This window comes from Oncorhynchus mykiss, chromosome 25 (genome assembly GCF_057628025.1).
Source record: "Oncorhynchus mykiss isolate SJ-2025 chromosome 25, ASM5762802v1, whole genome shotgun sequence".
Lineage (NCBI taxonomy): Eukaryota > Metazoa > Chordata > Actinopteri > Salmoniformes > Salmonidae > Oncorhynchus > Oncorhynchus mykiss.
The window spans coordinates 9,955,965-9,980,173 of record NC_143046.1 but is presented as its reverse complement, the minus strand read 5'-3'; the positions used below and the strand labels follow the sequence as shown (position 1 = coordinate 9,980,173).

The following is a 24,209-nucleotide window of genomic DNA, read 5'->3' as shown; positions in this document are numbered from 1 at the left end:
TATCGTAGTCCAGTCTAGTTTTCCACCTTGGTTTTCTTTAGCAGAATAGTTTTTGTCATTGTGCCAGTTTATAAAACACCTGTTATTGGCCTAAATGTTGTTGTAACAAAGTCATAATGCATGCTTGATGTATGACGGGTGGAGCATATTTTTTTCAGGGCATTGACTATTGGCATTATTGTTCTCCAACTTCTGTATTTACAGCTTATCATCCGGACCAGACCAACAGCGCGCAGAGGGTCTGTCTGTGTTTCTCCGTTCTTAAACCTGTTCTCATGGAAACTAAAGCGGGTCATTTGTCTCCCCTCTACAGTACCAAATCAGAGCAATAGAGGCTCCATTATATACAGAGCAACAGTCTTACTGCATGTGAGGCTTTAACTAATTCAATTTCAGCATATAGGGGGTGTTGCCACAAAGTAGCCATATTGAATGAATTGAGCTGTTCCACTGTCAACCCCACCAGGTCCCGATGAAGACAGCTCCTCATCAATTCTACTCCCCACGCTTCTCTTCTTCACGATGGCCGCCACGGACATAGACATCTTCGCTGTAAGTAGCCTAGAGATTTGCTGCGTTTCACAAAAGACGTGAATAAACAGCCTAGTGCATTATGCATCGCCTACGTTAGTGTGTCTACTGCTATATGGAGGTATTAAGTAGGAGCTGATTAGGCGCGTATGCAGCAGCTAATGTCGGGTATCATCAACACGGGGAGAGCAGTGATTTATTTCCCGTTGGCTGGATAGCATTTGGAGAACGGTAGCCTACGCTTGACGCATAATTATTTCAATCCTATTCTAGGTTACTTATACAATGTTAATTGATGCTAGGTATGCAATTGAGTAATTTTAGTCGTTGCACTCTGATATTGCTGTAAAAAAAAATCAAAATCTCGACACCTCACTGTGCTGTCACTCAGATATTAATCCAATAGCCACGCAATGCTACATTGTATCAATTCGGTCCACATATGTATCACTTTCCACTGTCAGTGAAACATTGTAACAGTTGTGGAACTTGTTTATTGTAGCCGCGCAGATATTGCATGTTTTGTGGAGGAAATAGGGTTGATACACAGTAACTACATCGCTGCAATGAAAGGAGGGAGAGTTAAAGTTTCAGTGCAACCCTAGCTAAGAGGCTAGTTAGTTTGAGTTGTTGTGAATTGAAGGTAACCTGCGGATAACCTAATAAGTAGATAATTAGCAGCCACTTGTCTCTCCATAAGGGAACTGCGCTAATCCTCAGTTCAACACTATAGGAACACACACTGAGGACGTGTGTGTCTGTCAACATATGATATCCTTTCCGTGTTTGTTCATAACGGTAGCCAACTGTCATTCTGACCTCATAGTTATTGAGTTAGTGATTCAATTAATCCCTGCAATTCAGTTTGCACCGCACAAACACACACTACGGCACATGGATGTGAAGCGATAACAGATTGTGTTTTGTTAAGGGTGATTTTTAAGGGCAGGAGACATGGATGTCCTCACCCTGTGAAATAACAGCTACACAGAAGGATCTTTGTGTGTATGTGGAGCACTGGGCCAGTGGTACAGATGACTGTTGCATTGAGCTCATCCTTGTCCTCATGTCCAGCCCTCTGTGCTGTGAATAACAACATGCGGGGCCCAGCCCTCTGTGCTGTGAATAACAACATGCTGGGCCCAGCCCTCTGTGCTGTGAATAACAACATGCTGGGCCCAGCCCTATGTGCAGTGAATAACAACATGCTGGGCCCAGCCCTCTGTGCTGTGAATAACAACATGCTGGGCCCAGCCCTCTGTGCTGTGAATAACAACATGCTGGGCCCAGCCCTCTGTGCTGTGAATAACAACATGCTGGGCCCAGCCCTCTGTGCTATGAATAACAACATGCTGGGCCCAGCCCTCTGTGCTGTGAATAACAACATGCTGGGCCCAGCCCTCTGTGCTGTGAATAACAACATGCTAAGCCCAGCCCTCTGTGCTGTGAATAACAACATGCTAAGCCCAGCCCTCTATGCTGTGAATAACAACATGCTTCTGAAGATGGCACAGGGTCTGTCTCACATTGCACCCTGTTCCCTATGTAGTGCACTACTTTTGACCAGGGCCCATAGGGTTCTGGTTAGAAGTAGTGCACCACATAGGGAACAGGGTGCCATTTGGGATGCAGATTCTGAAGACAGCCATGGTTCAGTATCTGGTTATGGGAACATGGATTACATGCTAATGTCCTGGGTTAAATATAACCTAGCATTACAGTCAGGCTTTCATCCTGGGTTAAATATAACCTAGCATTAGTCAGGCTTTCATCCTGGGTTAAATATAGCCTAGCATTACAGTCAGGCTTTCATCCTGGGTTAAATATAACCTAGCATTACAGTCAGGCTTTCATCCTGGGTTAAATATAACCTAGCATTACAGTCAGGCTTTCATCCTGGGTTAAATATAACCTATCATTACAGTCAGGCTTTCATCCTGGGTTAAATATAACCTATCATTACAGTCAGGCTTTCATCCTGGGTTAAATATAACCTAGCATTAGTCAGGCTTTCATCCTGGGTTAAATATAACCTATCATTACAGTCAGGCTTTCATCCTGGGTTAAATATAACCTATCATTACAGTCAGGCTTTCATCCTGGGTTAAATATAACCTATCATTACAGTCAGGCTTTCATCCTGGGTTAAATATAACCTAGCATTACAGTCAGGCTTTCATCCTGGGTTAAATATAGCCTAGCATTACAGTCAGGCTTTCATCCTGGGTTAAATATAGCCTAGCATTAGTCAGGCTTTCATCCTGGGTTAAATATAACCTATCATTACAGTCAGGCTTTCATCCTGGGTTAAATATAACCTAGCATTACAGTCAGGCTTTCATCCTGGGTTAAATATAACCTAGCATTAGTCAGGCTTTCATCCTGGGTTAAATATAACCTAGCATTACAGTCAGGCTTTCATCCTGGGTTAAATATAACCTAGCATTACAGTCAGGCTTTCATCCTGGGTTAAATATAACCTAGCATTACAGTCAGGCTTTCATCCTGGGTTAAATATAACCTAGCATTACAGTCAGGCTTTCATCCTGGGTTAAATATAACCTAGCATTACAGTCAGGCTTTCATCCTGGGTTAAATATAACCTAGCATTACAGTCAGGCTTTCATCCTGGGTTAAATATAGCCTAGCATTAGTCAGGCTTTCATCCTGGGTTAAATATAGCCTAGCATTACAGTCAGGCTTTCATCCTGGGTTAAATATAGCCTAGCATTACAGTCAGGCTTTCATCCTGGGTTAAATATAGCCTAGCATTAGTCAGGCTTTCATCCTGGGTTAAATATAGCCTAGCATTACAGTCAGGCTTTCATCCTGGGTTAAATATAGCCTAGCATTACAGTCAGGCTTTCATCCTGGGTTAAATATAGCCTAGCATTACAGTCAGGCTTTCATCCTGGGTTAAATATAGCCTAGCATTAGTCAGGCTTTCATCCTGGGTTAAATATAGCCTAGCATTACAGTCAGGCTTTCATCCTGGGTTAAATATAGCCTAGCATTACAGTCAGGCTTTCATCCTGGGTTAAATATAGCCTAGCATTACAGTCAGGCTTTCATCCTGGGTTAAATATAACCTAGCATTACAGTCAGGCTTTCATCCTGGGTTAAATATAACCTAGCATTACAGTCAGGCTTTCATCCTGGGTTAAATATAGCCTAGCATTAGTCAGGCTTTCATCCTGGGTTAAATATAGCCTAGCATTAGTCAGGCTTTCATCCTGGGTTAAATATAGCCTAGCATTAGGAGGTGACAGGTAGCCTAGTGGTTAGAGCGTTTCGGTTGCTGGATCGAATCCCCTGGTTGACAAGGTCAAAAATCTGTCGTTCTGCCCCTGAACAGGGCAGTTAACTCACTGTTCCCCGGTAGGCTGTCATTGTAAATAAGAATTTGTTCTTAACTGACTTGCCTAGTTAAATGAAGGTTAAATATGATTTATTTTGATGTATTTTTAATTAGTCAGGCATTCAGACACATCTAGTACTAAAAGACACATTGGAAAATAAAGTGATTCTATTGCATTAAAAGGAATGACTGTTAGTCAGAGAGACCCTTTACAGGTCAGGTATCCAGTGATTTTGTTTAGGAGGAGGTTAACATCATTTACTAAAATGCTCTTAACTGGGGAGGAGTATGTGGTCTTGAGTATAAACAATGTTTATCACTCCTCTTATTTAACCTTCATTTAACTAGGCAAGTCAGCTAAAAACAAATGATTATTTACAGAGGGCCTACACCGGCCAAACGCGGACGACACTGGGCCAATTGTGCGCCACCCTATGGGACTCCCAATCACGTCCGGATGTGATACAGCCTGTATTGGAACCAGGGACTGTAGTGACGCCTCTTGCATTGAGATGCAGTGTCTTAGACTGCTGTGCCACTCAGGAGACATTATAATATTTTAAAAGTATTGTTTTCTTATTTGTACACATTTATAACGTGATTGTCTCTCCGCAGAATGAAGAGAAGCGTAGCCTGGAGCTGGGCGGCCATGTTGGGTTTGACAGTCTTCCAGACCAGTTGGTCAGTAAATCAGTCACACAGGGATTCTGCTTCAACATCCTGTGTGTCGGTATGTTACATCTGTGTCCAGCATTACCTCAAGATCTTAACACGTCTCACTTCTCACTACAGATACAACTCCAGCCTGACTGCCAGTCTATTTCTACTGTAGCTAAAGGCAGGAACATTTCGGTACCCAGACTAAAACATCTTCAGTCGCTACATTTTTATTTTCTCACTCACTCTTTCACATCTTTTTAAAATGTTAATCCTTTTTTCATTTCTACTTTACTTTCAACTTTTTGTTTTTGTCTCTCCATCCTCAGGTGAGACAGGGATAGGGAAGTCAACGTTGATGAACACGCTGTTCAACACACTGTTTGAGGCCGAGGAGGCCAGCCACTACCAGAACGGTGTGTACCTGCGGCCCAGGACCTACGACCTGAAGGAGAGCAACGTTCAGCTCAAACTGACTGTAGTCGACACCGTGGGGTTCGGAGACCAGATCAACAAGGAGGAGAGGTGATAGTGCAGGAACAGTTGGGTGCTTCGTTAGCGAGGCGGATAGGAGGTGGTTTGGTGAACCACACTCACGTGATGAGTAACCTTGCCTGACTTCTGGTTGAGATGTTTAGCTCATGGATTTGTGTAGGTACTGTAGGGAGAGATAGCATCAGGACTGTTCAGGCCGTGGTTTAGGGGTTCAGGCCGGGGGTTACAGGTTCAGGCCAAGGCCGGAGTTAGGGGTTCAGGTCGGAGTTAGGGGTTCAGGCCTAGTTTGGGGTTAGGGTTCCGGCCAAAGTTGGGGTAGGGTTCAGGCCGGGGTTAGGGTTCAGGCCGGGGTTAGGGTTCAGGCCAGGGTTAGGGTTAGGGTTCAAGCCAAGGTTGGGGTAGGGTTCAGGCCAGGGTTGGGGTAGGGTTCAGGCCAAGGTTAGGGTTAGGGTTCAGGCCGGGGTTGGGGTAGGGTTCAGGCCAAGGTTGGGGTAGGGTTCAGGCCGGGGTTAGGGTTCAGGCCAAGGTTAGAGTTAGGGTTAGGGTTCAAGCCAAGGTTGGGGTAGGGTTCAGGCCAAGGTTGGGGTAGGGTTCAGGCCAAGGTTGGGGTAGGGTTCAGGCCAAGGTTGGGGTAGGGTTCAGGCCAAGGTTGGGGTAGGGTTCAGGCCAAGGTTGGGGTAGGGTTCAGGCCAAGGTTGGGGTAGGGTTCAGGTCAAGGTTGGGGTAGGGTTCAGGCCAAGGTTGGGGTAGGGTTCAGGCCGGGGTTGGGGTTAGGGTTCAGGCCAAGGTTGGGGTAGGGTTCAGGCCGGGGTTGGGGTTAGGGTTCAGGCCAAGGTTAGGGTTCAGGTTGGGCTCAGTCATTAAATAACACTTCAGTCAGTCGTTGAAGGTGGGAAGTTAAGACAGGCTGTAGATATAAGAAGACCTACACTGGAGATTCAGCATTCCTCCTCAGGCCCTCTCAACTAGTGGCCCTCCAGCCAACACGCATACAGTAGAAAGGATTGGCATAAATTAAGGCTTTGGGTCTTTGTGCAGCAATGAATGGGAAGGCAGGAGAAGGGAGAGGATGATTGGTAGAACTAATGCAATCTGAAAGGGAACTGGAATGGTTCAACAACAGGGGAGTGGGAAAGAGTGCATTTTTGGGATGGTATTATTGCTGCGGTTTGTAACCCAGATACTATACTATTTGTTTCTTGAATAGCAGGGGAAACTTTCTAGGATATTTATTTTCTGGTGAAAATACTTCTAAGGAGCTTTGAGAGTAAATAACGTATCTGTTCTTAAATGACTTGCCTAGTTAAAAGTTCAATAAAAATACATATGTTTTCAGGCCCTGCATCTGAATTGTTTTTTAAACACTTTTCTCGGGGATGTGATTGTTCCCAATTTAATCAGGAATTCCTGCTTTTCTGACATTCTCCATTCACCTGTAATTGAAACTGACCCTATTCCCAAAGCCCAAATCCTGGTCTCTCTGCACCCTGCAGCTTCAAACCCATAGTGGACTACATCGACACCCAGTTTGAAACTTACCTGCAGGAGGAGATGAAGATCAAACGTTCCCTGTTCGACTACCACGACACCAGGATCCATATCTGTCTCTACTTCATCGCCCCAACCGGACACTCTCTCAAATCACTGGATCTGGTCACCATGAAGAAACTGGACAGCAAGGTAACGTTTGAAATGCATTTGTTCTTGTATTAGGAGCTGCTCTTATACTTACTGCCCTGCAGGAATATACTGTTGCAGGAAATCATGTTTGGACACTGATTTGTTAGCATCTGAAGCGTTGGACATCATAAGAGTTGAACAGCACCTGGCAGCTCTCCTGAAGGATACTGACAGGTGTTCAGGCTCAGCTCCCCTGAAGGATACTGACAGGTGTTCAGGCTCAGCTCTCCTGAAGGATACTGACAGGTGTTCAGGCCCAGCTCCCCTGAATGATACTGACAGGTGTTCAGGCTCAGGCACAGCTCCCCTGAAGGATACCGACAGGTGTTCAGGCTCAGCTCCCCTGAAGGATACTGACAGGTGTTCAAGCTCAGGCACAGCTCCCCTGAAGGATACTGACAGGTGTTCAGGCTCAGGCACAGCTCCCCTGAAGGATACTGACAGGTGTTCAGGCTCAGCTCCCCTGAAGAATACTGACAGGTGTTCAGGCTCAGCTCTCCTGAAGGATACTGACAGGTGTTCAGGCACAGCTCTCCTGAAGGATACTGACAGGTGTTCAGGTTCAGGCACAGCTCCCTTGAAGGATACTGACAGGTGTTCAGGCACAGCTCCCTTGAAGGATACTGACAGGTGTTCAGGTTCAGGCACAGCTCTCCTGAAGAATACTGACAGGTGTTCAGGTTCAGGCACAGCTCTCCTGAAGGATACTGACAGGTGTTCAGGCTCAGCTCACCTGAAGGATACTGACAGGTGTTCAGGTTCAGGCACAGCTCTCCTGAAGAATACTGACAGGTGTTCAGGTTCAGGCACAGCTCTCCTGAAGGATACTGACAGGTGTTCAGGCTCAGCTCTCCTGAAGAATACTGACAGGTGTTCAGGTTCAGGCACAGCTCTCCTGAAGGATACTGACAGGTGTTCAGGCTCAGCTCACCTGAAGAATACTGACAGGTGTTCAGGCACAGCTCTCCTGAAGGATACTGACAGGTGTTCAGGCACAGCTCTCCTGAAGGATACTGACAGGTGTTCAGGCTCAGCTCACCTGAAGGATACTGACAGGTGTTCAGGTTCAGGCACAGCTCTCCTGAAGGATACTGACAGGTGTTCAGGTTCAGGCACAGCTCTCCTGAAGGATACTGACAGGTGTTCAGGTTCAGGCACAGCTCTCCTGAAGGATACTGACAGGTGTTCAGGCACAGCTCTCCTGAAGGATACTGACAGGTGTTCAGGCTCAGCTCACCTGAAGGATACTGACAGGTGTTCAGGTTCAGGCGCAACCAGTTAAATTTTTATCTCAAAGTAGAGCTGCATTGCGTCTTTGACGCTTGCGTTTGTGTCAATCCAGAGTCAATATAGAAACCATAGTAGGCCTGATGATGCACTAGCAGCTCCTCCCTGTACTCCAGGTAAACATCATCCCCATCATTGCCAAGGCAGACACCATATCTAAGAGCGAGCTGCACAAGTTCAAGATCAAGATCATGTCAGAGTTGGTGAGCAACGGTGTTCAGATACACCAGTTCCCTACTGAGGACGAGGCTGTCACCGAGATCAACTCCTCCATGAATGTGAGTCTGATTCGCACACGCACACACACACACACCCTTGTCTTCTCACAATGCAGTTGTGTATGCCAGGCATCTGTACACTGTAATCAGGTTGCTTGCGTCCCTGATTTACTGCGTCAGCTGAGGAGCCAATTGATTGAAAGAGACAACGATGTCCTCCTCTTCCTCGATGCCTAAAAAACAAAAAAACACCAGCTTATTTGTGAAACCTTGCTGTGATCTTGTGTTTTTAAACAACAGTCATTATATTATAAGGGGGTCATACATGCTCATACATGCTCATGACAGTCTTATCATGCATTATAACTGCATCATAATGCATTATTCAGTATCTGCAGGCTTTAGTAAAGTGTTACTAAATGTTTATATATTAAATTCAATCCTTTGTTCCAGGCCCATCTGCCCTTTGCTGTGGTGGGGAGTGTTGAGGAGGTTAAAGTGGGGAATAAGATGGTGAAAGCCAGACTGTACCCCTGGGGAACTGTACAGGGTAGGTAACCCTCTGATCCTGTAACCCTGGGGAACTGTACAGGGTAGGTATCTCTCTATTGATCCTGTACCCCTGGGGAACTGTACAGGGTAGGTATCTCTCTATTGATCCTGTACCCCTGGGGAACTGTACAGGGTAGGTATCGCTCTATTGATCCTGTACCCCTGGGGAACTGTACAGGGTAGGTATCTCTCTATTGATCCTGTACCCCTGGGGAACTGTACAGGGTAGGTATCTCTCTATTGATCCTGTACCCCTGGGGAACTGTACAGGGTAGGTATCTCTCTATTGATCCTGTACCCCTGGGGAACTGTACAGGGTAGGTATCTCTCTATTGATCCTGTACCCCTGGGGAACTGTACAGGGTAGGTATCTCTCTATTGATCCTGTACCCCTGGGGAACTGTACAGGGTAGGTATCTCTCTGATCCTGTACCCCTGGGGAACTGTACAGGGTAGGTAACCCTCTGATCCTGTACCCCTGGGGAACTGTACAGGGTAGGTATCTCTCTATTGATCCTGTACCCCTGGGGAACTGTACAGGGTAGGTATCTCTCTATTGATCCTGTACCCCTGGGGAACTGTACAGGGTAGGTATCTCTCTATTGATCCTGTACCCCTGGGGAACTGTACAGGGTAGGTATCTCTCTGATCCTGTACCCCTGGGGAACTGTACAGGGTAGGTATCTCTCTGATCCTGTACATTGATTATACAGTTATAGAACCATACAAATCACTTGGAAAGTGGACAACACCGAAACAGGCTAAATAAGAACACACAGTAATCAATACAAGTCCATTTTTTCTATACTACTGATGCAAACAGAGCAAGACCTCAGAATCAATAGGTCTGGGCTAGAAAAGTGAATACATATCATTAATGCATCAATATTACGCAATCACTAGAGACCCATATCATTAATGCATCAATATTACGCAATCACTAGAGACCCATATCATTAATGCATCAATATTACGCAATCACTAGAGAACCATATCATTAATGCATCAATATTACGCAATCACTAGAGACCCATATCATTAATGCATCGATATTACGCAGTCACTAGAGACCCATATCATTAATGCATCAATATTACGCAATCACTAGAGACCCATATCATTAATGCATCAATATTACGCAATCACTAGAGAGCCATATCATTAATGCATCAATATTACGCAATCACTAGAGACCCATATCATTAATGCATCAATATTACGCAATCACTAGAGACCCATATCATTAATGCCAATATAAAATTGTTATTTTCTCAAATACGTATTGTTGCTAACTTGCCATAGAATGACCAGTCCCTTTCAAACTATAAGGTATTTCACCATATTAAACCAACCATATAACCCAATCCTGCTGTGTTGTGCTCATCAGTGGAGAACGAGAGCCACTGTGACTTTGTGAAGCTGAGAGAGATGTTGCTGAGAGTGAACATGGAAGACCTGAGAGAGCAGACTCACGCCAGACACTACGAGCTCTACAGACGCTGCAAACTGGAGGAGTTGGGCTTCACAGATACAGACCCCGACAACAAACCCTTTAGGTGAGATCAGCTCTTGTTCAAAGTTACATAGCGGGCAGGTTGTCTACTTTTTTTTTTTTATGTGCTGAAGGTTTGTCATCAAATATGAATAATATGAACTGAAATTAGACTCGTGTTGGAAGCCCAAATACAACCGAAGCTAGCATCAGAACACGTAGCACTTATCGGCCCCTGGAGATCATCAAAAAGCCCATGGACATCACAACAGTCAGAGACCTAATGCACATTCTAGAATTTAAATATAGGATTCATCCCAAATGGCACCCTATTCCCTATATAGTGCCCTACTTTTGACCAGGGCATCCTATTCCCTACATAGTGCCCTACTTTTGACCAGGGCACCCTATTTCCTACATAGTGCCCTACTTTTAGGGTGCTATTCGGGATACAAACTTTAATACCGTATACCTGTTTAACTGTAACTACCTTGTCTTCCCTCACCAATCAGTCTGCAGGAGACATATGAGGCCAAGAGGAAAGAGTTCCTGGGGGATCTGCAGCATAAGGAGGACGAGATGAGACAGATGTTTGTCAACAAGGTGAAGGAGACCGAGGCAGAGCTGAAAGAAAAGGAGAGGGAGGTAATCATTCATTGGTGCTTCTGGGAGTTGTCTTGTTTAGATGATGATACTGTTCTGCTCCTCATGTTAAGAACATGTTCTAGACTGTGGCTAGGGGATGAGACTGTGTTGTTTCTGGACTGGGCATTAGAATCGAATCAGCCATGTGACCTTGTGTCTACAGAGCATTTTGGGAGCATCTAACAGTTTTGAACTGTTTGCTCAGTGTAGCATTCTGAGACATTTCCTTGGATGTGCTGCTGCCAGTGATGATTTTAGCATGTAAATCTTGGTGGGGCAAATGCTCATTTATATATATATATAATATATATACATTTATTTATTTTTTGACGCATGCCAGCAAAGTCACTACACAACACTAAACTTAACATTAATTCCACTATAACGGCGACAAACAGTGCCCACAAACTGTTAGGGCCCACAAAGCTGTCCCAACAGCAGAACTTTCTTTTCATCCCCATAGAGTGAATCCTTACCACTGTTACACCTGGCTATCAGCGGAGCCTTTTCTGGCAGCAAAATAGTTCATTGAGCCTCATTTACTGACTTAAAAAAAAAACAGCTGATATGGCTGACTTGTTTTAACAAATGTGGTTTCAAGTGACAATTGAGATGTACAAACTATGGCATAAGGGGACAGTGAGCGGATAAGAGGCCATCCGTAATTTCGATTGAGACATTAATGAGCGAGCGACGACAGACGTAGTCAATATAACTATTTTTTCAGCACTTTTGAAATGAACAGCGACATAATTCAGAACATGGGCCGTTCTTAGTGTTCGCCCTGTACACCAAGTCAGAACCGCAGGATAAATAAAGGGCAAATAAGCAGACAATGAAAGCTCTTACAACATTCAATGATAACATTTCTCTAAAACAGGCTATATGCTACACGTGCACCACCAAGTCAGAACAGTAGGCTAAGTTATGAAGGGGAAAAGGATTAAATTAGGGTGATGCACATGGGCTACGAACAGCTTAATACACAACAGACACTTAGTATTACTTTCTAAGCTACAGTATACACATCTCCCTGGCATATTACAGAATTTATGTAGCAGCATACAATACATTTTTGAACTCACCTTGTTGTGTTGTGCTCACTTGAACAGGAAGGTGGCGCTGCGGTCCATCTTGTTGGCAAATTTTGTCATGAAACTTTGTCATCAAAGTCTGTCATTCTCTGGATTTATGGTGCTTTCAAGACAACTGGGAACTCAGGAGGCCCTGGAGATGCTCGTTCAAAGTGTATTTTCCCAGTCGGAGCTAAAAAAAAAAATCCCTTAGTCACTGAAATCTGAGATTTCCCAGTTCCGAAGTTTCCAGTTGTTTTGAACGTGGCACAAGTTTTGCTGGATTGATAGCATAGCCAATGTATTCAACATTTTCTGGCCCGTGGTGTTGCGTGGGCCAGAAAAGCTTGGAAAAGAGACCCTTAAACCCAGACTTGGACCACACACCCTCTCCACCAAATAGCAGGGGAAGCAAAATAGTGATTGCTTTGCAACGCCTGCAGTTAGCCACTGATTCCTTCTAAACCACTCATTGTTGAATTTGCGATTTCCAACTTGCTGTGTAATGTTTATTTCCAATGGCCAATGAGCACTGATACGTTTTATCTATAATTTATCTTCGTATGACAAGGATTGAAAAGGATTTGCCTGTAGATTGTCGACTTGATTAATGACGACTGCTTGTCTAGCTTGCTAGCTAAGATTTTGAAAGTATGATATTGACATGATTTGACGTTATTTTATCTGTGGCCAATGACCTTCAGCTTTCTTGGATGGGCACTTCTAATGTAAATCTATGGCATCACCCAAGAGGGCTTGAACTTTTTAGCTCTCCCTGTAGATATGCAAGGACGTAGTGTTCCCGTGAGTGACCAGAACACTGGGCCAGTCACGGCACAACTAGAAAACATTACAAACCCATACGCTCCGTATTTTCCGCTGGCTGCCCCACCACCACAGAAAGCACTGAGCTAGGCTGAAACGCCTGCATTTTGGAGCTGCCTTACTCAAGAAAGCTAAACAGAGACCATGTTTGTATGCGGCTTTATTAACTCAATATAATTTTGCTTTGTTTGCAAACTGATATGTGACATGTATTAATGCCAAAATAACATGCAAAACGGGCAATTAAATAAATAAAAAATTGCTTAACGGGTGGGCCTGAAAACAGGTGGGGCTCTGCTCCACGTGCCCTGAATGATGGGCTGCTGACTGTATCATTAGACTTTAAAGCACCAAGTGCCTACATGTTACCAACTTGTCTCCCCCTCCTCTCCAGCTCCATGAGAGGTTTGAGCAGCTAAAGAGGATGCACCAGGAGGAGAAGAGGAATCTGGAGGAGAAGAGGAGCGATCTGGAGGAAGAGATGAACGCATTCAACAGGAGGAAGGTGGCAGCTGAGACGCTGATGGGTCAGTCTCTACAGGGATCCTCACAACCGTTCAGAAAGGACAAGAAGGACAAGAAGAAGTACGTATTTTCTTTCTCTCACTTATCCTCTCGGTCTCTCTCTCTCTCTCTCGGTCTCAGTCTCTGTGTGTCTCTCTCTCTCTCTCTCTCTCTCTCTCTCTCTCTCGGTCTGTCTCTGTGTGTGTCTCTCTCTCTCTCTCTCTCTCTCTCTCTCTCTCGGTCTCAGTCGCTGTGTGTGTCTCTCTCTCTCTCTCTCTCTCTCTCTCTCTCTCTCTCTCTCTCTCTCTCTCTCTCTCTCTCTCTCTCTCTCGGTCTCAGTCTCTGTGTGTGTCTCTCTCTCTCTCTCTCTCTCTCTCTCTCTCTCTCTCTCTCTCTCTCTCTCGGTCTCAGTCGCTGTGTGTGTCTCTCTCTCTCTCTCTCTCTCTCTCTCTCTCTCTCTCTCTCTCTCTCTCTCTCTCTCTCTCTCTCTCTCTCGGTCTCAGTCTCTGTGTGTGTCTCTCTCTCTCTCTCTCTCTCTCTCTCTCTCTCTCTCTCTCTCTCTCTCTCGGTCTCAGTCTCTGTGTGTGTCTCTCTCTCTCTCTCTCTCTCTCTCTCTCTCTCTCTCTCTCTCTCTCTCTCTCTCTCGGTCTCAGTCTCTGTGTGTGTCTCTCTCTCTCTCTCTCTCTCTCTCTCTCTCTCTCGGTCTCAGTCTCTGTGTGTGTCTCTCTCTCTCTCTCTCTCTCTCTCTCTCTCTCTCTCTCTCTCTCTCTCTCGGTCTCAGTCTCTGTGTGTGTCTCTCTCTCTCTCTCTCTCTCTCTCTCTCTCTCTCTCTCTCTCTCTCTCTCTCTCGGTCTCAGTCTCTGTGTGTGTCTCTCTCTCTCTCTCTCTCTCTCTCGGTCTCAGTCGCTGTGTGTGTCTCTCTCTCTCTCTCTCTCTCTCTCTCTCTCTCTCTCTCGGTCTCAGTCTCTGTGTGTGTCTCTCTCCTTTAGTTAATTTTTTTGTTGTGTTTATTATTCGGTCCATTGTTTCATATACTAGAGCTCTTGTGATATCTGGCATCTCCACTGCAAGTGTTAAATTCCAGAGGGTCCTTGAGGGTTTCAGGGTCAGGGTTTAGACCTGGATAACCAATTGACTCACTATAGCCAAGCTTCAACTGAGCAATACGCTATAGGAGCAGACTGATCTGCTTGTCTCTATGGAGTCGACACTCACACAGCACAGTTGCAGTCAGGAAGTGACTGATGATATAGCATTACAGTGCCAGGAGACATCTTGGCTTGGAAACTGTGATACAGGGGACAGATTGAGTCTGACATTGTGTGCCCAGACACTGGGGGAGGTCACAGTTTGCTTTGTCACCCACCGCCTGATGCTTGTGGTTCTGCAACACACACACACACATACAAACACATAAACACACACACACACTACACACTACCACCACCAGACCGTCTCTGCATAATGTGACCTGTCAGTCTGCATCTCAGCTAGGCTAGGCTGGGTCACTGGTGTTTATCTACACAATAGGAATTGATAGGGTAACACTAGTCTTTCCTCCCTGCCTCTGTGTATGATAACACATATTTTACTAGACTGTGATAACACTAGCTACATTTGAATGGTGTTATCATAGAGGCTGTGGACTGTATGTGTCATTCACTGTTTGGGCACTACCAGAGACCTATATATTTGTCTCTGGGTGACGCTTAAATGGTTCGGAGTGGTAGCCTATTCAGTTCAGTTAGACGTCTTAGATGGTAGCCTATTCAGTTCAGTTAGACATCTTAGATGGTAGCCTATTCAGTTCACAGTTAGACATCTTAGATGGTAGCCTATTCAGTTCAGTTAGACATCTTAGATGGTAGCCTATTCAGTTCACAGTTAGACATCTTAGATGGTAGCCTATTCAGTTCACAGTTAGACATCTTAGATGGTAGCCTATTCAGTTCACAGTTAGACATCTTAGATGGTAGCCTATTCAGTTCACAGTTAGACATCTTAGATGGTAGCCTATTCAGTTCACAGTTAGACATCTTAGATGGTAGCCTATTCAGTTCACAGTTAGACATCTTAGATGGTAGCCTATTCAGTTCACAGTTAGACATCTTAGATGGTAGCCTATTCAGTTCACAGTTAGACATCTTAGATGGTAGCCTATTCAGTTCACAGTTAGACATCTTAGATGGTAGCCTATTCAGTTCAGTTAGACATCTTAGATGGTAGCCTATTCAGTTAGACATCTTAGATGGTAGCCTATTCAGTTAGACATCTTAGATGGTAGCCTATTCAGTTCAGTTAGACATCTTAGATGGTAGCCTATTCAGTTCAGTTAGACATCTTAGATGGTAGCCTATTCAGTTCAGTTAGACATCTTAGATGGTAGCCTATTCAGTTAGACATCTTAGATGGTAGCCTATTCAGTTCAGTTAGACATCTTAGATGGTAGCCTATTCAGTTCAGTTAGACATCTTAGATGGTAGCCTATTCAGTTCAGTTAGACATCTTAGATGGTAGCCTATTCAGTTAGACATCTTAGATGGTAGCCTATTCAGTTAGACATCTTAGATGGTAGCCTATTCAGTTAGACATCTTAGATGGTAGCCTATTCAGTTCAGTTAGACATCTTAGATGGTAGCCTATTCAGTTCAGTTAGACATCTTAGATGGTAGCCTATTCAGTTAGACATCTTAGATGGTAGCCTATTCAGTTCAGTTAGACATCTTAGATGGTAGCCTATTCAGTTCAGTTAGACATCTTAGATGGTAGCCTATTCAGTTCAGTTAGACATCTTAGATGGTAGCCTATTCAGTTCAGTTAGACATCTTAGATGGTAGCCTATTCAGTTAGACATCTTAGATGGTAGCCTATTCAGTTCAGTTAGACATCTTAGATGGTAGCCTATTCAGTTCAGTTAGACATCTTAGATGGTAGCCTATTCAGTTCAGTTAGACATCTTAGATGGTAGCCTATTCAGTTCAGTTAGACATCTTAGATGGTAGCCTATTCAGTTCAGTTAGACATCTTGCATAAAAAAGAAGCATAGTTACACGCTACTGTCTGTGATTCTATCCCAGTGTCAGCCTGTCTATTGTAATGGAATAATGGTCTCACTCCTCAGACCTCAGAGACTTGTTTTGACATTTAACTTAATAGAGACTCGATGACAGGAATTGTTAAGAAGCACGCTGATGAGGAGGAGAAAGTGTGACGAAATGTGAGGAAATAAGAAGGTTGACTATTGACTACGACTCTGATGACTCGTTAATGTGAAAGTTATAGTGCCCTCTACTGGACACTTCCCATATTTCATAATATAACCATTTGTGCGAAGATGGACGTATCATATAACAGTTTTGTTCACTATGTAAAACCTGAAACGGTAATGATGTTGAAATAATTGCGATCATTGCTAAACGCAGCGTTCTCAACCTAGTATTTGTTTTTACATACGATATTTTTCTTTGATTTTCCAACTCATTTATCAAATTCTATACAAGTTCCTTTTACCATATTTTTACCATATTTTTTTGCCATATTTTCTTTCTTCCCTCTTTCAGTTGATTCATGGCCGCGCAGCAACACCAAGGCAACCAGGAATGTGTATCTTCATCACCATGGGAACAAGGGACTTATTTTTATCTTCACTTTTATCTTCAGGGACTATTTTAATTCTGAAATTGTACGAATGGCCTCAGTGACACACCTCTTTGACACTACATGTGAGAGAGATGTGTGATGATGAGCTGGCTGTGAACCCCTATGTGTATTCAAGGATCAGAAAAGTGACCCATACACAATGGACTTTATGAATACGTCCCAAATGGCACACTATTCCCTGCAGTATATAGTGTACTACTTTTGACCAGGAACAATAGGGTGTCATTTGGGACACCTATTATCTCCGGTGCTGACTCCACTAGAGTCAGCAATGTGAAAAGCACTGTGAAAAGAAAATCTGAACTCTGTTATGACAACTTAGCATCTGTTGTTTTACATTCTTGGTGTGAACGTGTGTCCATCTACCATGGGAAACGTACCATGGGAAACGTACCATGGGGAAAGTCTAATAATTAATCCATTGCTGTCTTACATTAATACAGAACTTGTATACTGTATATGAATATATGCATATTAATACTATATTTGTTTTTTTTATATATATATATATTAAGAAGTAGTTTATGATGCTGTAGCTAGGTAGAGTACAGTATATTTAATAATAATTTATTACGTTTCTATAGCGCTTTTCAAAGAATCTCAATGTGCTTCAAAAACAAACAAGCAATATATAACAGAAGGATTTAACCCCTTATTTTTGGCACTAAAAAGTCGCTCTACATACATACATACATACACACACCCGATCGATCAAAAGTATGTGGACACCTGCTCGTCGACTATCTCATTCCAAAATCTTGGGCATTAATATGGAGTTGGTCCCCCCCCCCTGCCCTTTGCTGCTATAACAGCCTCCACTCTTCTGGGAAGGCTTTCCAGTAGATGTTGGAACATTGCTGCGGGGACTTGCTTCCATTCAGCCACAAGAGCATTAGTGAGGTTGTGCACTGGTGTTGTGCGATTAGGCCTGGCTCGCAGTCTGCGTTCCAATTCTTCCCAAAGGTGTTCGATGGGGTTGAGGTCAGGGCTCTGTGGAGGACAGTCAAGTTTTTCCACACTAATCTCGACAAACCATTTCTGTATGGACCTTGTTTTGTGCATGTCATGCTGAAACAAGAAAGGACCTTCCTCAAACTGTTGCCTCAAGGTTGGTTAGCATAGAATCATCTAGAATGTCATTGTATAATGTAGCGTTAAGATTTCCCTTCACTGTAACTAAGGGGCCCGAACCATGAAAAACAGCCCCAGACCATTATTCCTCCACCAAACTTTACAGTTGGCATTATGCATTGGGGCAGGTAGCGTTCTCTTGACATCTGCCAAACCCAGTTCTGTCTGTCGGACTGCCAGATAGTGAAGCGTGATTCATCACTCTGGAGAACGAGTTTCCACTGCTCCAGAGTCCAGTGGCGGCGAGCTTTACACCACTCCAGCCGATACTTGGCATTGCACATTGTGATCTTAGGCTTGTGTGAGGCTGCTCGGTCATGGAAACCCATATAATGAAGCTCCCGATGAACAGTTATTGTGCTGACATTGCTTCCAGAGGCAGTTTGGAACTCGGTAGTGAGTGTTGCAACCGAGGACAGATGATATTTACGCGCTACGGGATTCAGCACTCCGCGGTCCCGTTCTGTGAGCTTGTGTGACCTACCACTTCGTGGCTGAGCCGTTGTTGTGCCTAGACGTTTCCACTTCACAATAACACTTACAGTTGACCAGGGCAGCTCTAGCAGGGCAACATTTTTACAAACTGACTTGTTGGAAAGGTGGCATCTTATGACGGTGCCACGTTGAAAGTCACTGAGCTCTTCAGTACAGGCTATTCTACTGCCAATGTTTGCCAGTTGTGATTTCATGGCTGTGTGCTCGATTTTATACACCTGTCAGCCACTAATTTGAAGGGGTGTCCACATACTTTTGTGTGTATATACACTACCGGTCAAAAGTTTTAGAACACCTACTCATTCAAGGGTTTTTCTTTATTTTGACTATTTTTTACATTGTAGAATAATAGTGACGACATCAAAACTATGTAATAACATATGGAATAACATAGTAACCAAAAAAGTGTCTAAATATATTTTATATTTGATATTCTTCAAATAGCCACACTTTGCCTTGATGACAGCTTTGCACACTCTTGGCATTCTCTCAACCAGCTTGATGAGGTAGTCACCTGGAATGCATTTCAATTAACAGGTGTGCCTTAAGTAGATTTGTGGAATTTCTTTCCTCTTTAATGCATTTGAGCCAATCAGTTGTTTTGTGACAAGGTAGGGGTGGTATACAGATGATGGCCCTATTTGGTAAAAGACCAAGTTCATATTATGGCAAGAACAGCTCAAATAAGCAAAGAGAAACAACAGTCAATTACTTTAAGACATGAAGGTTGGTCAATACGGAACATTTCAAGAACTTTGAACAGTCCTCCCGGGTGGTGCAGTGGTTAAGGGTGCTGCACTGCAGTGCCAGCTGTGCCACCAGAGACTCTGGGTTCGTGCCCAGGCTCTGTCATAATCGGCCGTGACCGGGAGGTCCGTGGGGCGACGCACAATTGGCCTAGCGTCGTCCGGGTTAGGGAAGGTTTGGCCGGTAGGGATATCCTTGTCTCATCGCGCACCAGTGACTCCTGTGGCGGGCCGGGCGCAGTGCGCGCTAACCAAGGTTGCCAGGTGCACTGTCTTTCCTCCGACACATTGGTGCGGCTGGCTTCCGGTTGGATGGCGCTGTGTTAAGAAGCAGTGCGGCTTGGTTGGGTTGTATATCGGAGGACGCATGACTTTCAACCTTTGTATCTCCCGAGCCCGTACGGGAGTTGTAGCAATGAGACAAGATAGTAGCTACTAAACAATTGGATACCACGAAATTGGGGAGAAAAAGGCTCTCATGAGGACCTCCACAGGAAAGGAAGACCCAGAAGACCTCTACAGAGGATACGTTCACCAGAGTTGTCAGTCTCAGAAATTGCATCCCAAATAAATGCTTCAGAGTTCAAGTAACAGACACATCTCAACATCAACTGTTCAGAGACTGCATGAATCAGGCCTTCATGGTCAAATTGCTGCAAAGAAACCACTACTAAAGGACACCAATAAGAAGAAGAGATTTCCTTGGGCCAAGAAACACGAGCAATAGACATTCGACCGGTGGAAATTTGTCCTTTGGTCTGGAGTCCAAATTGTAGATTTTTGGTTCCATCCACCGTGTCTTTGTGAGACACGGTGTGGGTGAACGGATGATCTCCACATGTGTATTTCCCACCGTAAAGCATGGAGGAGGAGGTGTGGGGGTGCTTTACTGGTGACACGGTCTGAGATGTATTTAGAATTCAAGGCACACCTTACCAGCATGTCTACCACAGAATTCTGCAGCGATACGCCATCACATCTGGTTTGGGTTTAGTCCCACTATCATTTGTTTTTCAGCAGAACAATGACCCAACACACCTCCAGGCTGTGTAAGGGCTATTTTACCAAGAAGGAGAGTGATGGAGTGCTGCATCAGATGGCCTGGCCTCCACAATCTCCCGACCTCAACCCAATTGAAATGGTTTGGGATGAGTTGGACCGAGGAGTGAAGGAAAAGTGGCCAACAAGGGCTCAGCATATGTGGGAACTCCTTCAAGACGGTTGGAAAAACATTCCAGGTGACGCTGCAATCTGACGCTGTCATCAAGGCAAAGGGTGGCTATTTGAGAAATCTCAAATATAAAATAATCAATTTTATTGATTTTTTTGGGGGGTTAATACATGATTCCATGCGCTTTATTTCATAGTGTTGATGTCTTTACCATTATTCTACAATGTTGGAAAAGGTTAAAAAAAATAAAGAAAAACCCTTGAATGAGTAGGTGTTTTGACTTTTGACCGGTAGTGTATGTGTACATTTTACAGGAGATCTATGCTTAGGCTGCTATTAGGGCTCCATGGCAACTATACTATGCAATAAGGGTGAAAGCTACCATTCTATACAATTGAATTAAATATGCAAAAGGAGCTATGGCATACAGAGCTGTAGAACATGCCTCTGACTGCTGTTTGTTCTCTGAATGTTACTGTTAAAGGGAGAGAGAAGACCTCTGTATGCCTTTTCATTCCAATAAAGAAGTAAAACGGTGTTCACTTGGGCCGTGTATGCATCGCTCTGGGACTTCAGAAGGTGAATCATGGATTTATCAATGGCGTATATTTATAGCCTATATATTAATGTATAAATCGAATTCCTGAGTTTTACCAGCCACACGGATCACTTCTCTGTCCTGTATCGCTTGGCTGACGACTCAAACTGAAGTCTTCCGTTGCTCTATCGTTCACTATGTAGTTCAGTCTGAGACTGCCGTCATTGAAGTCGTTTGTGGTGACGTCAAAATGAGGGGGGTTGTACAAAATATAGTCAGTCATCAGCGATTGGATCATCTCTAACCAATCAGAGTATCAAAGCCAATGACACGTTTTAAAAACACTGCTTTAACTAAGTATGTTCTGGCCCAACACATCGGTTTCAGGGACCAATCAGAAATCCGTTCTAGACATCGTCTGGGAGTTACTCAGATCCAGACTCATTGCTGAGAGGAAGCTAACGTCTGTGGGCGTAGCGTAGCATTTGGCCGGCGCAAGGAGGTTGGGTAGCTGCATGATCACATGTAGTAGGGCATCTTTAAAATACCCAAAACCTGGTTGTCTGTGGTGTTAACCAAGACCTGGTTGTCTGTGATGTTAACCAAGACCTGGTTGTCTGTGATGTTAACCAAGACCTGGTTGACTGTGATGTTAACCAAGACCTGGTTGTCTGTGGTGTTAACCAAGACCTGGTTGACTGTGATGTTAACCAAGACCTGGTTGACTGTGATGTTAACCAAGACCTGGTTGACTGTGGTGTTAACCAAGACCTGGTTGACTGTGATGTTAACCAAGACCTGGTTGACTGTGGTGTTAACCAAGACCTGGTTGACTGTGGCGTTAACCAAGACCTGGTTGACTGTGATGTTAACCAAGACCTGGTTGACTGTGATGTTAACCAAGACCTGGTTGACTGTGATGTTAACCAAGACCTGGTTGTCTGTGATGTTAACCAAGACCTGGTTGTCTGTGATGTTAACCAAGACCTGGTTGTCTGTGATGTTAACCAAGACCTGGTTGACTGTGATGTTAACCAAGACCTGGTTGACTGTGATGTTAACCAAGACCTGGTTGTCTGTGATGTTAACCAAAACCTGGTTGACTCTGGTGTTTGTGGGTCAAAGTTTATTTTCTTCTCCCAACCCTGCATTTCCCCCACCAATTACTTTAATCTGATTTTATTTTAACCTGAGTGCTAGTCTGTTTGTGCTATCATGCCTACTGTAACGTGTATGTATGGCTTGACAATGAGCAGTGGAGTATACAAGAGCACAAACAGGTTTGTCACCAGGCTAGTTTTTATTGGGTTATCTGAGTTACATAAGGGAGATTTTGTTTTATTGTTCCCAGGCAATGAATCAATGAATAGCAGGTATTGTCATAGTATTAACCTGCTTCAAGCGAGGGGTAATTATGTAGTGAACAATTCGTCTTGTGATTGGCACATGCAAAATACTGGTCCTTTTTAAAAAACTAGCTTACGTGTAGCCTACTTTTAGTTATATAATCGTCACGTCCATGAATGTACCGTAAACAATTCCCATTGAGTATAGGTTCAGAGAATGTCAAAGTAGTATAGTTTGTCAAGTAGTATGGGCTAATGTTCTGTTAATGCATTATAACTTTCCTGGGCATGCAGTATGTATGCTTGTGTATGCTAGCCTGCCTGCTTGTCTCCTGTTCAAATCAATGACCTTTTTCTTTTTTCTTCTCATAGCTTCTTTAGTCTTCCGTCTGCGTGCTCCCTAACAGCAGGAAGGAATTTAAATTAGAAGACTGACTTTCTACCACGCCAAAAGGATGGCTGTTTTATTCTTCCCCTATTGACAATTAACAATCTATTGAGCTTACTATTTTTTACAGTGTGATTCGAAGCTACATTTTTGTAAAAAAATATTTGTTGCATCCTAAATGGCACCCTATTCCCTATAATGTGCCCTACTTTTGACCTAAGCCTCTGGTTAAAAATAGTGCATTACAAAAGGAATAGAGTGCCATTTGGGATGCAATTCCTTGCTGTGCTGTGCTCTCCTTCCTGAACTCTTCAAGGGATGTTCTTACCTAATACCTAGTCTGGGAGTCTTCCATACAGCTCAGCATATTAGTACACACGTTCTCTAATAGTCAGAAAGTATATAGGCTATATATATATATAGGGCTATAAAGTAGTGCATTATATTGGGGATGCAACTTTGGTTGAATAAAAGCTGATGCTCTATAGCATGCTTCTCTGCATGACATTTTCCACATGACTTTCTTCAATAAGCATAAGATAACTAGCCGAGGTGCCAGTCTGTTTCTGTTCTAGAAAGCAGTTGGTAAGAGAGCAGTAACCGACTGGCATTCAGGCTGCAAGACAACCATTTTCAGATTAAAATCCCCCAGAGTTTATTAAGTAGTTCATTAGGTTAATAAATGTGTTTTCCATGCTGTTGTCAGGGTTTATTTACCCTGACTGTTCTATGTGTTGACTAGTGACTCGTCTTATTCCACTGAAAATCTGTAAGACTTTTATTAAGGACGCTGCAACCTGCAAGAGGTTGTTACGGTTGTCTATTTATAAGAAATAAGAACTTTATTTAACAAACTGTGACTCTGTGGAATACGATCTATGGATTAGTCTACCTACTTAAATAGTAGTGATCTTTGTGCTATGGTGGTTGGGATTGTATCATTTGATGGCTATAGATCAACCACCAAGGTGTATTTGTCTGAAATTAAGAACAATATTCCAGAAGAACAAAATGAGCTTCTTTCAATTGTTATTTGAAATTTACACTAAAACTACAAAATATAAATGTTATCCTAAAGTGTCCAAGATTATAGTTAAACAATCTTTAAAATAAGTTGTCTTATAGAAGTGATTGATTATACCCTATCTCCTTTAGATTTGTATTTGCTCGCTATTTAATAAAGCTACTTTGAAAAATGTTTTCACCTCCTCTTTCATTCAATGTTCATGAATACATTCTGACAGCTCTTAAGTTTGGTTTGTACCTCTTCTCATGTCGACACAGGCTAATAGGGTGTCAAAGCACCACCGCACTCTCTCCGCCTTGAGCCCCTGGCTTTCTAGACTGTTCTGGAGTCCAGAGCAATGACTGAATGGTCCAGGCACAGAGTTACTGGTTTCCTGTTACCAAATAGTGT

The 24,209-nt window shown here is 43.7% G+C and overlaps 1 protein-coding gene across 2 annotated transcripts; it reads left to right on the top strand.

Annotated features, from left to right (window-relative positions):
- Positions 1-196: 196 nt before the first annotated feature.
- On the top strand, positions 197-23,980 carry LOC110504542 (septin-8-A). Of its 2 annotated transcripts, none has more exons than XM_036969734.2 (10): positions 197-552; positions 4,505-4,619; positions 4,876-5,071; positions 6,535-6,721; positions 8,125-8,286; positions 8,680-8,776; positions 10,166-10,334; positions 10,783-10,915; positions 13,208-13,398; positions 22,777-23,980. In XM_036969734.2, the coding sequence occupies exons 1-10, from the start codon at positions 523-525 to the stop codon at positions 22,829-22,831; spliced, it is 1,335 nt and encodes a 444-aa protein (XP_036825629.1). In that variant the 5' UTR covers positions 197-522; the 3' UTR covers positions 22,832-23,980. The 2 variants fall into 2 exon arrangements, with proteins under 2 accessions (XP_036825629.1, XP_090076176.1); XM_090220050.1 differs by lacking the exon at positions 22,777-23,980 and adding an exon at positions 16,878-21,057.
- The last annotated feature ends 229 nt before the right edge of the window (positions 23,981-24,209 follow it).

Coding starts and splice junctions, on each gene's coding strand:
- LOC110504542 (XM_036969734.2), top strand. CDS start 523: ATGGCCGCCACGGACATAGACATCTTCGCT. Junction 10,916..13,207: donor TGAAAGAAAAGGAGAGGGAG/GTAATCATTCAT, acceptor CCTCCTCTCCAG/CTCCATGAGAGGTTTGAGCA. Junction 13,399..22,776: donor GACAAGAAGGACAAGAAGAA/GTACGTATTTTC, acceptor TTCTTCTCATAG/CTTCTTTAGTCTTCCGTCTG.